The following is a 13,497-nucleotide window of genomic DNA, read 5'->3' on the forward strand; positions in this document are numbered from 1 at the left end:
TTAAAACCAACTCACTATACAAATTACAAAATTCTGTTCATCTTTGATGGTCTGGATGAGTGTCGTCTTCCTCTAGATTTCCAGAACAATGACAGCTTGTGGGATGTAAGAGATTCAACCTCAGTGGATGTGCTGCTGACAAATCTCATCAAGGGGAATCTGCTTCCCTCTGCTCTCCTCTGGATAACCTCTCGACCAGCAGCAGCCAATCAGATCCCTCCTCAGTGTGTTGACCAGGTAACAGAGGTGCGAGGGTTCAGTGGCTTTCAGAAAGAGGAGTACTTCAGGAAGAGAATCAGAGACCAGAGTCTGGCCAACAGAATCATTTCACACATGAAGTCATCAAGAAGTCTCTACATCATGTGCCACATTCCAGTCTTCTGTTGGATTGCAGCCACTGTTCTAGAGAGGATGTTGGATGAAGCAGAGAGTGGAGAGATCCCCAAGACTCTGACTCAGATGTTCACACACTTCCTGATCTTTCACATCAAACACAAGCACCAAAAGTATGAACAGAAAAGTGACACTGTCACTAAACAAACTAGAAAACATGTTTTGGCACTGGGACAACTGGCTTTCCAACAGCTGGATAAAGGCAACCTGATCTTCTATGAGCATGACCTGAGAAATAGTGGCATTGATGTAAAAGAAATGTCAGTGTATTCAGGAATGTGCACTCAGATCTTCAGAGAGGAGTTTGGTCTACAGCTGGGGAAGGTGTTCAGCTTTGTACATCTGAGTGTTCAGGAGTTTCTGGCTGCTTTATATGTGTTTATTACCTTCATCTCCACCAACACAAATGTGCTGGAACAGCAACACCCTGGATTTTTCAGTATTTTCAAAAAATCAATATCTTCTCTCCTCAACAGTGCAGTGGACAAGGCCTTACAGAGTCAGAATGGACACCTGGACCTTTTCCTCCGCTTCCTTCTGGGTCTCTCACTGGAGTCCAATCAGACTCTCTTACGAGGTCTACTGACACGGACAGGAAGCAGCTCTCACAGCAAAGAGGAAACAGTCCAGTACATCAAGGAGAAGATCAGGGAGAATCCCTCTCCAGAGAAATCCATCAATCTGTTCCACTGTCTGAATGAACTGAATGATCATTCTCTAGTACAGGAAGTCCAAACATACCTGAGCAGAGGAGGTGACACTCGTCTGCGTGGAGCCAGGCTCTCACCTGCTCAGTGGTCAGCTGTGGTGTTTGTGATGTTGAACTCAGAAGAGGAGCTGGGTAAATTTGACCTGAATAAATATGACCCATCAGAGGAATGTCTAGTGAGATTGCTGCCAGTGGTCAAAGCATCCAGAAAAGTCATGTGAGTATTTTTATTCAGAGATTCACAGTGACATAGCACTGGATGCTCCTGAATCAGAAGGTCTATGGGGGGGGGGGGGGGGGGTAGGATCATATGTGAGGAATGGATATGAAACCTCACCATGACAGTGGGGGGGGGGGGGGGGGGGTGCTGGCCCTCAGCAGGGTGTTGCCTGGGTGTTGTGCTTATGGGATGAAGGTGTGTGGGTGTATATGTGTGTGGGTGTATATATAGGATGTATGTGTGTGGGTGTATATATAGGATGTATGTGTGTGGGTGTATATATAGGATGAATATGTGTGGGTGTATATATAGGATGAATGTGTGAAACACGGTGTCTAACTAGCTGGCTTTTTCTAGCTGGCTTTTTCCTAACTAGATGACTAGTACACATACAGTACTCATACATTTAGAATCCTGGGGGGCAGGCATGTTACCCAGAGGTCAATGAGGTGGACCTGCTGTCATGACCTCACCCGTCTCCTCACCACTGTCTGTCCCTCAGTTTTTACTGCACTTTACACATTGAGGGCTTTTGAGGGGACGGTGTGTACAAACACTGACCAGTGGCCCGGGGCTTTGCCCACGTTTGTCCCAGCACCTGTCCCCTCAATTTTAACTACACCATAGTATCACACACTACCATACATGCATATACACCAACACCTACACACTACACAGCACTGGGTGTGGAGGGGTGGGAAGGCCTTCCTTCACCCGTTTCCTGCTCCCTGCCGGGACAGGGATGGGTCGCTAGCGCGGGGCTGGACTGGTGGCGTCCTGGAGCTGCTGCCGATCCTTGCTGGTCCAGCCATTTGCCCCCGCCATGGAGGGTGTGTTAGTTTGGATGAATGTGTCTTTGTCCTTGTCTCTTTTTGTATAGGTGGGTGAATGAGTACATGTTGGGGGGGGGGGGGGGGGGGGGGGGGGGTATATGGGTGTGTGTGTATATATTGGGATGAATGTGTAAGTATATTTGTGGGTGTATACATGTCCGTAAGAGTGTATATGGGTGTGGGTGAATGTGTGTGGGAGTGTATGTTTGTGTAGTTGTATATATGTGTGAGGGTCTATATATGAGGGTGAGTGTGTGTGTGTGTGTGTGTGTGTGTGTGTGTGTATGTGTATATGGATGTGTGTAGGTGTATACATAATGAGGGTGTATATAAGGGTGTGTATGTATGTATGTAGGGGTGTATACATGGGGGTGAATGTAAATATGAGTTTGAGTGTATGTGTGAGGACAGCTGGTTCTGGGTCTGGGGCTTGTCGTGCCCGGTCCTCCCCCGGCTGCTCCCCTGTGGTTACTTCTCCCCTTTTTTCTGTCTTTTCCCTTTTTATTTTCTCTCCCCCTCTTTTCTATATTCTATCTTCTTATGGTCCACCTAACCCCAATAATTGTTATCACTATTGCACTGTATTATACAGAATTGTTATCATTTGATCTGTACATAAAAACAAAGTTGTCCTCCAAAGATGGGGGGGGGGGGGGGGGGGGGGGGGGGGGGGGGTGGAGGAAGTTTTATTAATTCATTCCAAATATTTTCTGTTAAAGTTAACTACATGAACACACACACACACACACACTCCTACATAGAGCCTACATATTAATCGCAGACACACACAGACTTAAACACACGTAATCCAGACGTAATTCAAAGTCAATGCTAAAAAAGCAGTCCAGGTCAGGTACACACAAAAAGAAGAAAAAACACAGAGGTACAAAAAGGGAGAATCCAGGAGAGCAGTGAACTAGACAAACTGGGTCGAACCACAAAGAGAATAGATTACAGGAAAAACTCTTGGTATGCTTTCAAAATGTCAGCAATACTTCACAAAGAGTTTTGCGAGTGTCCTGATATATATAATAGCCTATGACAAGAACCAGGTGTGAACTATTACTGAGGGGAGGAGGAACGGGTCAGACAACGTGGGGCATTCTGGGAGTTGCAGTCTCCAGGGTTGAGCTGCATGACAGATACAGAGGATAATTTAATCAGCAGTTCAGATTCTGGAATCCAGCATCATCTGATTGATCTGTATTTTGTACTGTATTTACTCCTCCTTTACAGACTGTCTGGCTGTGGTCTCACTGAGGAGTCTTGCAAATCTCTCACATCAGTTCTACAAACAGAAAACTCACTGAAAGAGCTGAAGATTAATAATAATGACCTACAAGATTCAGGAGTGGAGCAGCTCTGTGCTGGACTGAAGAGTTCAAACTGTAAACTGGAGATTCTCAGGTGAGTTTTCTGTCAATTTAATCTGGAATGGAAACAGTGAAGTGTGGTGACACTACAGGGTTTTAATAAATATTAAGATAAATATTTATGTACTTTTAAAAGTAAATTTCCTTTTTTAAAATAATAAAACTCCTTTGAGTACAGTATAAAAACATCTACCTGTGACGGCGGGTGTAGGAGGCAGGCACCACGACGTCAACGTCGAACATTTAGAGTTTTATTCTCTCTCACACACACGTAAGCTCCGGGTGGACCGCAAGCAGTGATAAACACACACTTGCGCAGACACGAAACTTTAGACAAAGACGAGCACTAGACACCGCGCGAACGCACATTAAATAGGTGAATACACATACCCACGTGACCTCGAGACAAGGCACAGGTGTAACAAACGAACACGCTCACAAACAACCCACACCCACGGAAGTACAAACATGGACATAACGACACGCAGACAACGTAGCGGCACGCCCACAGGGAAGGGTCCGGATCTGTTCCGTAACAGAACCCCCCGCCAGGGGCTCGCTACTCCCGGAGCGTCCCGCGCAGCTGGAAAGCCCCGAACCAACACCGACGGGCAGGTCCGGAGCCGCCGGGATCACGAGCCTCCGAGAGCAGTCACCCCCGACGGCGGCAACCGCCACGAGCAGCTCTAGCACACCCTCCCTGGGAAGACAGGGGAGAAAACATTAAACAATGGCACAAGTTCAACCATGCACACCGGAACACTGAACATAAAGGGCACAAAAGGGAACAGGGGGTTCGGGAGAAACACGGGGGCTGACATACAAACAGGGACAGGCAACCATGACATTGCTTGGGCTGCCTGCCAGAGCGCAAGCGGTGGCGCTATCCCTCCAGGGAAGGCGGGCTGAACGGGCGCGGCAGGCGGAACAGGCGGCGGAGTCCTTCCAGTCCTCGGCGCCGCGCCTCCGGCGCGTGCTGCTTTTCCCGGTGCGCCCCTGGTCCTTGCACCCGGGGGCTTCTCCCGAGGAGCTTCGACCCTCTTTTTGGGCGGCGCCGGAACCGAGACTCGGCGCTGCGCGCTGGCGGATTTCTGCCGCTTCTCTCTCGGCGCACAGAACCCCCACCCTGGACCGCTGACCGCGCCGGTTCCCTCTCGCGCTACCGGGGTCACCGTCGCTTCAGCCCTCGACGTGTCCATCGGCTCCTCCTCCTCCGAGACACTCTGGTCCAGTGACATGGGCTCCTCCAAGGCAGGGTAGTGTGCCCAACTCATGCTGCTTTCTTCTGACGGGGCACGAGAGCTCTCCTTGCCCATCGGACACCCCTTCTCCTCTTGAACGGTGTCCGCTGAGCCCACCGAGACGCTGTCCTCTCCCTCGGTCCCGCTGGTAGACCCGGAGGGGATCGAACCCACGGACGGAGGTGGACTAGTGCTTTCCCTCTCCCCGTAACACACCGTAGTCTCAGAGTACAGGGACGATGGGGGACTAGCGTTCTCCCCCTCTCCGTAGTATACCGTAGACTTGGAGCATACGGATGGGGGAGGGCTAACGTCACCTTCTGCCGTCTCGGAGTACTCGCTAGCGTCGGAGCAGACCGATGGAGTGGGGCTGGTCTCCTTTTCCTCGTCCACCGTCAGGGGAGCCGCGGACCTGGGGGAAGGGCAGCTGCCCTCACCCTCACTCTCCTCTCCGGAGTCCTCACTCCCGAACTCCTCTTCGGGGGGAGAGAGGGCAAAGGCGCCTACTCCCACCATAAACGGCTCACTGGTCTTCTCCTCTTCGGGGAAGACCAGGAGCGGTGCGCTCTTCTCCTCCACATTGCAGCTGCCCACGGCACCGGGTGGCAGTTCCGCGGACGCGGGAGAGTGTCTCTCCCTCCAAACACGTACCGCGGATGTGCGGAAGTATTCCGCCAGCTGTGCATCCTCCGTCTCCTGAGCTGCGCAGAGCATGTATGTGCAGAGTGGGTCCTGCTTCATGGTCTGCTCGGAGACGGGGGCTTCGTGGCGCCGGACTGGGGAAGAGCCATGGTGACGCCGGCTCTTCTTCTTCCCCTTGGGGGTACGCTTAGCGTATCCGGGCATCTGAGCGGCTCGTCTTTCTGTGACGGCAGGTGTAGGAGGCAGGCACCACGACGTCAACGTTGAACATTTAGAGTTTTATTCTCTCTCACACACACGTAAGCTCCGGGTGCACCGCAAGCAGTGATAAACACACACTCGCGCAGACACGAAACTTTAGACAAAGACGAGCACTAGACACCGCGCGAACGCACATTAAATAGGTGAATACACATACCCACGTGACCTCGAGACAAGGCACAGGTGTAACAAACGAACACGCTCACAAACAACCCACACCCACGGAAGTACAAACATGGACATAACGACACGCAGACAACGTAACGGCACGCCCACAGGGAAGGGTCCGGATCTGTTCTGTAACACTACCACAATGCAATGCAAGACAATTTCATTCTTTATTATTTTATGAGGTTTTCGTTCTTTATTAATTTCAAATATTTTCTGTTAAAATTAACTACATGAACTACATGTCATTGACGGAGTCCTTGTCCAAATGTATGTGGGTATTTATGGAAACACACACTCCTACACACCGCTGAACAGACACACTCCTACACAGACCTGACTGAAACACACAGCTTGTAAAACAGCTCTGCCCCAAGTGTCTTATTAATGTTCCAAATCCAGACGTCCACATCCACAGTACTGTTAAAGAAAATGTGGCAATATCTTTTAATTTCATTTACACATATGACAAATACCCCAATATTAAAATGACATGTAATGAAAAAAACACCTTTTCAGTGCTTGTGCACACACATTTAACAACATTATATCAAAGATCAGAGCTAAACAGTTTAGGATTATTAGGTTTAATATTGTGGAGGGTGTTTGGTGGTGTAGGATCATATGTGAGGAATGGATATGAAACCTCACCATGACAGTAGTTTATTATAAAGCACAGGGTGAAGCCTCCACTACAGTTACTGGCCTCTGCTTTGATACTTTTTAATCTGTTAATGTAATTAATTTCATCCTATTTTACAAGATACTGTGATGTGGGGTACATATTAGTCACAAACGTACACAGACTTAAACACACTTTGTTTATTGAAGTAAATGGAGGAAACAACTGGGCAGAGGGATCCAGACGTAATCCAAAGTCAATGTAAAAAAAACAGTCCAGGTCAGGTACACACAAAAAGAAGAAAAAACAGACAGAGGTACAAAAAGGGAGAATCCAGGAGAGCAGTGAACTAGACAAACTGGGTCGAACCACAAAGAGAATAGAATGCAGGAAAAAACGTTATGTATGCTTTCAAAATGTCGGCAATACTTCACAAAGAGTTTTGCGAGTGTCCTGATATATATAATAGCCTATGACAAGAACCAGGTGTGAACTAGTACTGAGGGGAGGAGGAACGGGTCAGACAACATGGGGCATTCTGGGAGTTGCAGTCTCCAGGGTTGAGCTGCATAACAGATACAGAGGATAATTTAATCAGCAGTTCAGATTCTGGAATCCAGCATCATCTGATTGATCTACATTTTGTACTGTATTTACTCCTTTACAGACTGTCTCTCTGTGGTCTCACTGAGGAGTCTTGCAAATCTCTCATATCAGTTCTACAAACAGAAACCTCACTGAAACAACTGGAAATTAATAATAATGACCTACAAGATTCAGGAGTGGAGCAGCTCTGTGCTGGACTGAAGAGTTCAAACTGTAAACTGGAGATTCTCAGGTGAGTTTTCTGTCAATTTAATCTGGAATGGAAACAGTAAAGTGTGGTGGCACTACAGGGTTTTAATCAATTTTAAGATTAATATTTATGTACTTTTAAAATGTCAATTTCCTTTTAAAAATAATAAACTTTAAACAAATAAACCTTTGATTACACTATAAAAAATCCTACCACAAGGCAATGCAAGACAATTTCATTCTTTATTATTTTATGAGGTTTTCTTTCTTTATTAATTCCAAATATTTCCTGTTAAAATTAACTACATGAACTACATGTCATTGACGGAGTCCTTGTCCAAATGTATGTGGGTATTTATGGAAACACACACTCCTACACACCGCTGAACAGACACACTCCTACACAGACCTGACTGAAACACACAGCTTGTAAAACAGCTCTGCCCCAAGTGTCTTATTTATGTTCCAAATCCAGATGTCCACATCCACAGTACTGTGAAAGAAAATGTGGCATTATCTTTTAATTTCATTTACACATATGACAAATACCCCAATATTAAAATGACATGTAATGAAAAAACCACCTTTTCAGTGCTTGTGCACACACATTTGACAACATTATATCAAAGTTCAGAGCTAAACAATTTAGGATTATTAGGTTTAATATTGTGGAGGGTGTTTGGTGGTGTAGGATCATAGTTGAGGAATGGATATGAGACCTCACCATGACAGTAGTTTATTATAAAGCACAGGGTGAAGCCTCCACTAGTTACTGGCCTCTCTAGCGCCCCATACTGGCTGCTCTGCAAATGCAGTGAGGACACTGTCTTTCTCCCTCTTTTTCCCTCCTTTCTGCAGATTGTCTGGTTGTTTGGTCACAGAGGAAGGCTGTTCTTCTCTGGCTTCAGCTCTGAGTTCAAACCCCTCACACCTGAAAGAACTGGATCTGACTTACAACCACCCAGGAGACTCAGGAGTGAAGCTGCTCTCTGCTAGACTGGAGGATCCCCACTGCAGACTGGACACACTCAGGTATGTAGGAATCCCCTTAAACACCCTGTGTGTGAAAACACACTCCAAATGTGAGAAGAACAGTGTCAAACATAGAAACAGCACACATGACACACACATGGTCTTATTCCTAAAATACATACAGTATCATACATGACACCAGTGGCAGCTCGTCAGTAGGGGGCGCTGGGGTGCCGCCCTCATCAAATTATCCAGAGAAAAATGTTACTTAGACATATGAACTTATGTAAATTATATATTGCAAAAGTATTATGAAACTAGTAATACTGACAATTATCGTACATTTAAAAAAAGATCAAGAATTCTATCTAGATGTAAGCACAGGTGGTCACACCTGCTTGGCATTGCTGCCTGACGCACCTCCGACGGTGCCATTGTGTGGGCTGCAGGGTCGTCAGCTGGGGGGGGGCACCCTTCACTGATGTTTCACTCCATTATCCCCCAGAACATCTCTGGGTGGTGGAGCAGCGACAGGGACGTCTCCCTGCCGCCCCCTGCAGCCTGCTGAAGGATCTGTATTCACCCCACTCTCTGACCCCAGCGTTATTATTGTTGTTGTGTGGAATGAGTCGCAGGGGACTGTGCATGTCAGGGACGTCCATCTCCCTGAATCAAGCACAAGTACTGACCGCATACCAGAACGTCTCCCTCAAGAGCTTCTTTCCCCCATGTGCCAACCTTCCTTCTGAGCTACAGCCAGAAGCTCCCTTCCTCACCCTCCTCTGCAAGGTCGCGAATAGCTCACCTCCTGTTAGGGCCTGTGACACCCAGAGTTTTCAGTAGCCTCTGTGTGGATGTCCCAGTGAAGCCCCTGCATCTGACCTCCACTGGGAAGATGAATGGTCTCCACTCAGCTTGTGAGCACGTTGCTGCCAGCTCTGCGTACTTGTCCTTCTTCCGTTCGTACGAGGACTCCATGTGCTCCTCCCATGGGACTGTCAGCTCTGCCATGATGACGGCTTTGGCAGGTGCTGACCAGAGCACGATGTCTGGGCGCAAGGATGTTATAGTAATCTCTGCTGGGAATTTCAGTTGGCGGCTGAGGTCGGCTGCCAACTGCCACTCACTTCCTAGCGACAGGAGCGACCGCTCTGTCCCTGTGCTGCACCGTGCTGTCGTCCCTGGCCTGGTAAACTGGATCCACATCGGAGAGGTGGGTAGGCTTGCTGACCGGTTTACCTGCTGTCTGTGGGCTTCCAGGATCTCTGCGAGCTTGCGCAGGACCTTGTCATGCCGCCACCTGTACCTTCCCTGTGACAGCGCTGTCCGGAGAGGATGTGCTTTAGGGTTGGACTTGGGAAACTACAGAGATGGCAGCGTTCTTCTGTGCCAAACCAGGTGAGAAGGTTCCGGGGGCTCGGTAAGGTGTCGTATGTGGCCCTAATCCAAAAGCTCAGTCTTGCCTGGGGAGTTCTCCACAAATCGGCCCAAGTGATGGTTCTGTTTAGCACAGCCTCCCAAGTAGTCCATCTGCCTTGCTGTTGCTGGCTCACTGCTGTAATCTTGTATGTTTCCTCCTCCATCTTGGCAACTTCAGAGATCACAAGATCCTTCCTCTCCTTCCTGGTCGCTTTGGACCAGCTCTTTGGTGCTACTGCCCATCCCAGACCAGATCTGCCCAACTGTGTAGCACCAACGATCTCCTGGTGCTTCAGCCGTTCCACTGCCTGGTCAACTGCTTGGGATGCATTCCACTTCCGTCCAGTGTGAATCTGAGGGTTGGCAGCTCGAATTGCCGGGTCTGTGGAGTCTCTCAGTTCGAAGTGGAGTCTCACCTTCTCCTTTTGTCCACTGAATGTCTGTGACATTACATGTGTACCGTATACTTCCTGTGTGTGGGGCGCTGGACTAATGGGTGTCTATGTAGGTCCTTAAACTTTTGTCAAGCATGTGATCTGGAGAAGCTCTTTAATTGGTTGCCTTAAAGTTTGCTGCGAGACAGAGAGCTGCACCCCGGACACACCTACTTTTATCAGTAGCCTATCAGTATAGTTAATTATTGATCCTGGAATATTCTTTAAAGGGTTTGACTCCATACACAAGGCAGTGAATGTAATCTGTGAAGTCTAGACCCTATAGTGTGTGTGTGTGTGTGTGTGTGTGTGTGTGTGTGTGTGTGTGTGTGTGTGTGTGTGTGGGACAGACAGTTCAGTTATCTAGGTGCATGTGTGTGTGTGAGTAATAGAGCTTTCTTCCTCAATTTCTATATTTCTCTCAGGACAGAGCCTTCAGAATAAAAAATAACTGTGTATGTGTGTGTTCTTTAGGGTGGATCATGCAGGGAAGATCAGTCTCAAACCAGGACTAAGAAAATGTAAGCAGTTATGTAGTTAATACATACATACACACACACACACACACACACACACATTCACACACTCACACACACACACACACACACACACACACACACACAGAAAATATAACCAGCATGTATATATATATATACACACACACACACACACAAATATACACACACACACGCACACGCACGCACGCACACACACACACACACACACACACACACGCGCACGCACGCACACACACACGCACACACACACACACGCACACACACACAGTATTTGTGTGGTCTCCTCTAATGTCTCTTCTTGTGTGCAGATGCGTGTGAGCTCACACTGGACCCAAACACAGCAAACACACATCTCTCTCTGTCTGAGGGGAACAGAAAGGTGATGCGTGTGAAGAAGCAGCAGACGTATCCTGATCATCCAGAGAGATTTGATTACTGGCCTCAGGTGATGTGTAGAGAGAGTCTGACTGGACGCTGTTACTGGGAGGTTGAGTGGAGTGGAACTGCTGATATATCAGTGACATATAAAGGAATCAGCAGGAAAGGACTCAGTAATGACTGTGTGTTTGGACGTAATATAAAGTCCTGGATGCTGCGCTGCTCTAATAACAGTTACTCTGTCTATCACAATAATAACCGCACTGACATCTCTGCCCCCCCCTCCAGCTCCAACAGAGTAGGAGTGTATCTGGACTGGCCGGCCGGCACTCTGTCCTTCTACAATGTCTCCTCTCACACACACACACTCACAAACTTACACACATTCCACTCCACATTCACTGAGCCCCTCTATGCAGGGTTTTGTGTTTATTCTGACTCCTCAGTGTGTGTGTGTGAGCTAGAATAACCTCCTGTGACGCCACGGACGCCAGTGGCGGTTGTAATGGCCTCAGAGATCTGCGCACTCTGCGTTTTTTGCAATAATTTCAATAAGTTTTAAACGGTCCATCTAAGACCACCAAAGAAATTGTATTACATTAAGTGCATCCTAAATAACAACCTACAACTAAAAGATGGGTATTTATACCTTGCACCAATTTGTGGTGGTCAGTTGTAAAATATTTCAATAGCTTTTAAACGGTCCACCATGAGTCCACAAAACAAGGTTGTTGATTAGGATACACTTAATGTACTATAACTTGTTTCATGCTCTTATGAAGGATAATTTAAAAACTATTGAAATTATTGCAGAAAAACAGAGTGCGCAGTGCTCTGGGACCTTTACGACCACAGTCCATGTTAAGGTAATTTGTAGATGGTGACAGTAGTACCGGTACATTTAAATAACGTGTTTAATTCTGAATATGCGAACATGAAACCAACTTAACCACAGTTACAAGGAAGAGAAAGACATCAGACATGTTGGACGACAGAGATCCTAAATAACAGCTGATCTGATGTGAGTGTTACAATGCTTATTGAGAGAGGGAGAGAGAGGGAGCGAAAGAGAGACAGACAGACAGATTCCTGTTATATAGGTGTGTGTGTGTGTGTGTGTGTGTGTGTGTGTGTGTGTGTGTGTGTGTGTGTGTGTGTGTGTGAGACAGACAAACCTGTTACCTAGGTGCATGTGTGTGGGTGTGTGTGAGAGAAAGAGAGAGAGAGAAAGGCAGACAGACAGTCCTGTTATCTGGATGCATCTGTGTGTTTGAGAGACAGGCCTGTTATCTAAATGCATGTGTGTGCGAGAGACAGACTGTCCTGTTATCTAGGTGCATGTTTGTGTGAGAGAGTCAGTCCTGTTATCTAGGTGTGTGTGTGTGTGTTCAAAAGAGACATTCCTGTTATCTAGGTGCATGTGTGTGTGTGTGTGAGAGACAGTCCTGTTATCTAGACACGTGTGAGTGTGAGATACAGTCCTGTTATCTAGATGTGTGTGAGATAGGGATGCAAATTATCGATTAATTCATTAATCATTAGTTGATTGATCTTATCGATCGACTTTCGATTAATTGATAAGCGGCGTTTTTCACCTGAATTTCAGTGTTTCAATAGGGTTTCCTTTAAAAATATCAGCTAAATAGTTAAAACACTTTGTTCAAAAAGTATATATTATATTATGATAATTATTGTCACGTTGAGGACCCCGGCCCCTCCCTTTTGGGCATGTGTTTACGTCGTCTACATCTCCTAGTCTGCGTCTGTGTATCTCCGTGGGTGCGGTTATGTCTTGTGATTATTCGTCTCACCTCTGGCTCGTCTCGTCATCACGTGGGGCTTATGTGGTTTGTCTACTTAATGTGCATTCGCGCAGTGTCCTGTGCTCGTCGTTGTCTGAGTCTGCACGTTTTCGTCTATGTGTCTGTGTTCTCGTGCGCTATTGCGCAACATCTGTTAAGTGTAATAAACGTGACGTCTGCTGAAAACAGAGGATCCGTGTCTCATCCTTCATCCTGCTCGCACGTCACAATTATATTGTATTATATGATATATTGCTCAAGTAATTATGCATTAGGAAATTTTTATGGTATAACAAAATACATTTTTTCATTTAGGAATAAATTAAGGACTGGCTCCGTTCTTGCATTTGAAACATTAGACATAAAAAAAAAAAAATTTAAAGAAGAAATTAAATAGAGAGCCAAACAGAATATTTATGAGCCTATGCTTGGACAATGTTTCTAGCGTTGTAGTGAACACATGCTGTAATGCGACCGGTGTTACACCGAATTCTGCGACCGTCGAATTTTGTGACCGCAGAGGGCGCTATTTCGCAGTTTAGTTCTTTCAGTTAGTTTCAGTTCACAGGCACGAGCGCTTTACGAATGCTGCGTAAGCTACGGCGACGCGCTTTCTTTTCTCGTTTTGCTGCAGTCCACGAGTCAAAATATGAGAGATGCGTGTATTTACATTTTATGTCGTCTGTTAACAAGAATGTTTCATTACAACATTTTTAC

At 46.8% G+C, this 13,497-nt stretch overlaps 1 protein-coding gene across 1 annotated transcript in view; it reads left to right on the forward strand.

Annotated features, from left to right (window-relative positions):
* The window catches only part of LOC143497852 (NACHT, LRR and PYD domains-containing protein 3-like), a 31,859-nt gene extending 18,889 nt beyond the window's left edge, over positions 1-12,970 (forward strand). Inside the window, exons 6-11 of the mRNA XM_076993460.1 lie at positions 1-1,319; positions 3,392-3,562; positions 7,130-7,300; positions 8,116-8,289; positions 10,557-10,603; positions 10,909-12,970. The exon at positions 1-1,319 is cut by the window's left edge and continues 470 nt beyond it. Coding sequence (XP_076849575.1) covers positions 1-1,319; positions 3,392-3,562; positions 7,130-7,300; positions 8,116-8,289; positions 10,557-10,603; positions 10,909-11,447 — 2,421 coding nt within the window. The 3' untranslated portion in view covers positions 11,448-12,970. The remainder of the gene's footprint in view (positions 1,320-3,391; positions 3,563-7,129; positions 7,301-8,115; positions 8,290-10,556; positions 10,604-10,908) is intronic.
* The last annotated feature ends 527 nt before the right edge of the window (positions 12,971-13,497 follow it).

This window comes from Brachyhypopomus gauderio, unplaced genomic scaffold (genome assembly GCF_052324685.1).
Source record: "Brachyhypopomus gauderio isolate BG-103 unplaced genomic scaffold, BGAUD_0.2 sc113, whole genome shotgun sequence".
Taxonomy (NCBI): Eukaryota; Metazoa; Chordata; class Actinopteri; order Gymnotiformes; family Hypopomidae; genus Brachyhypopomus; species Brachyhypopomus gauderio.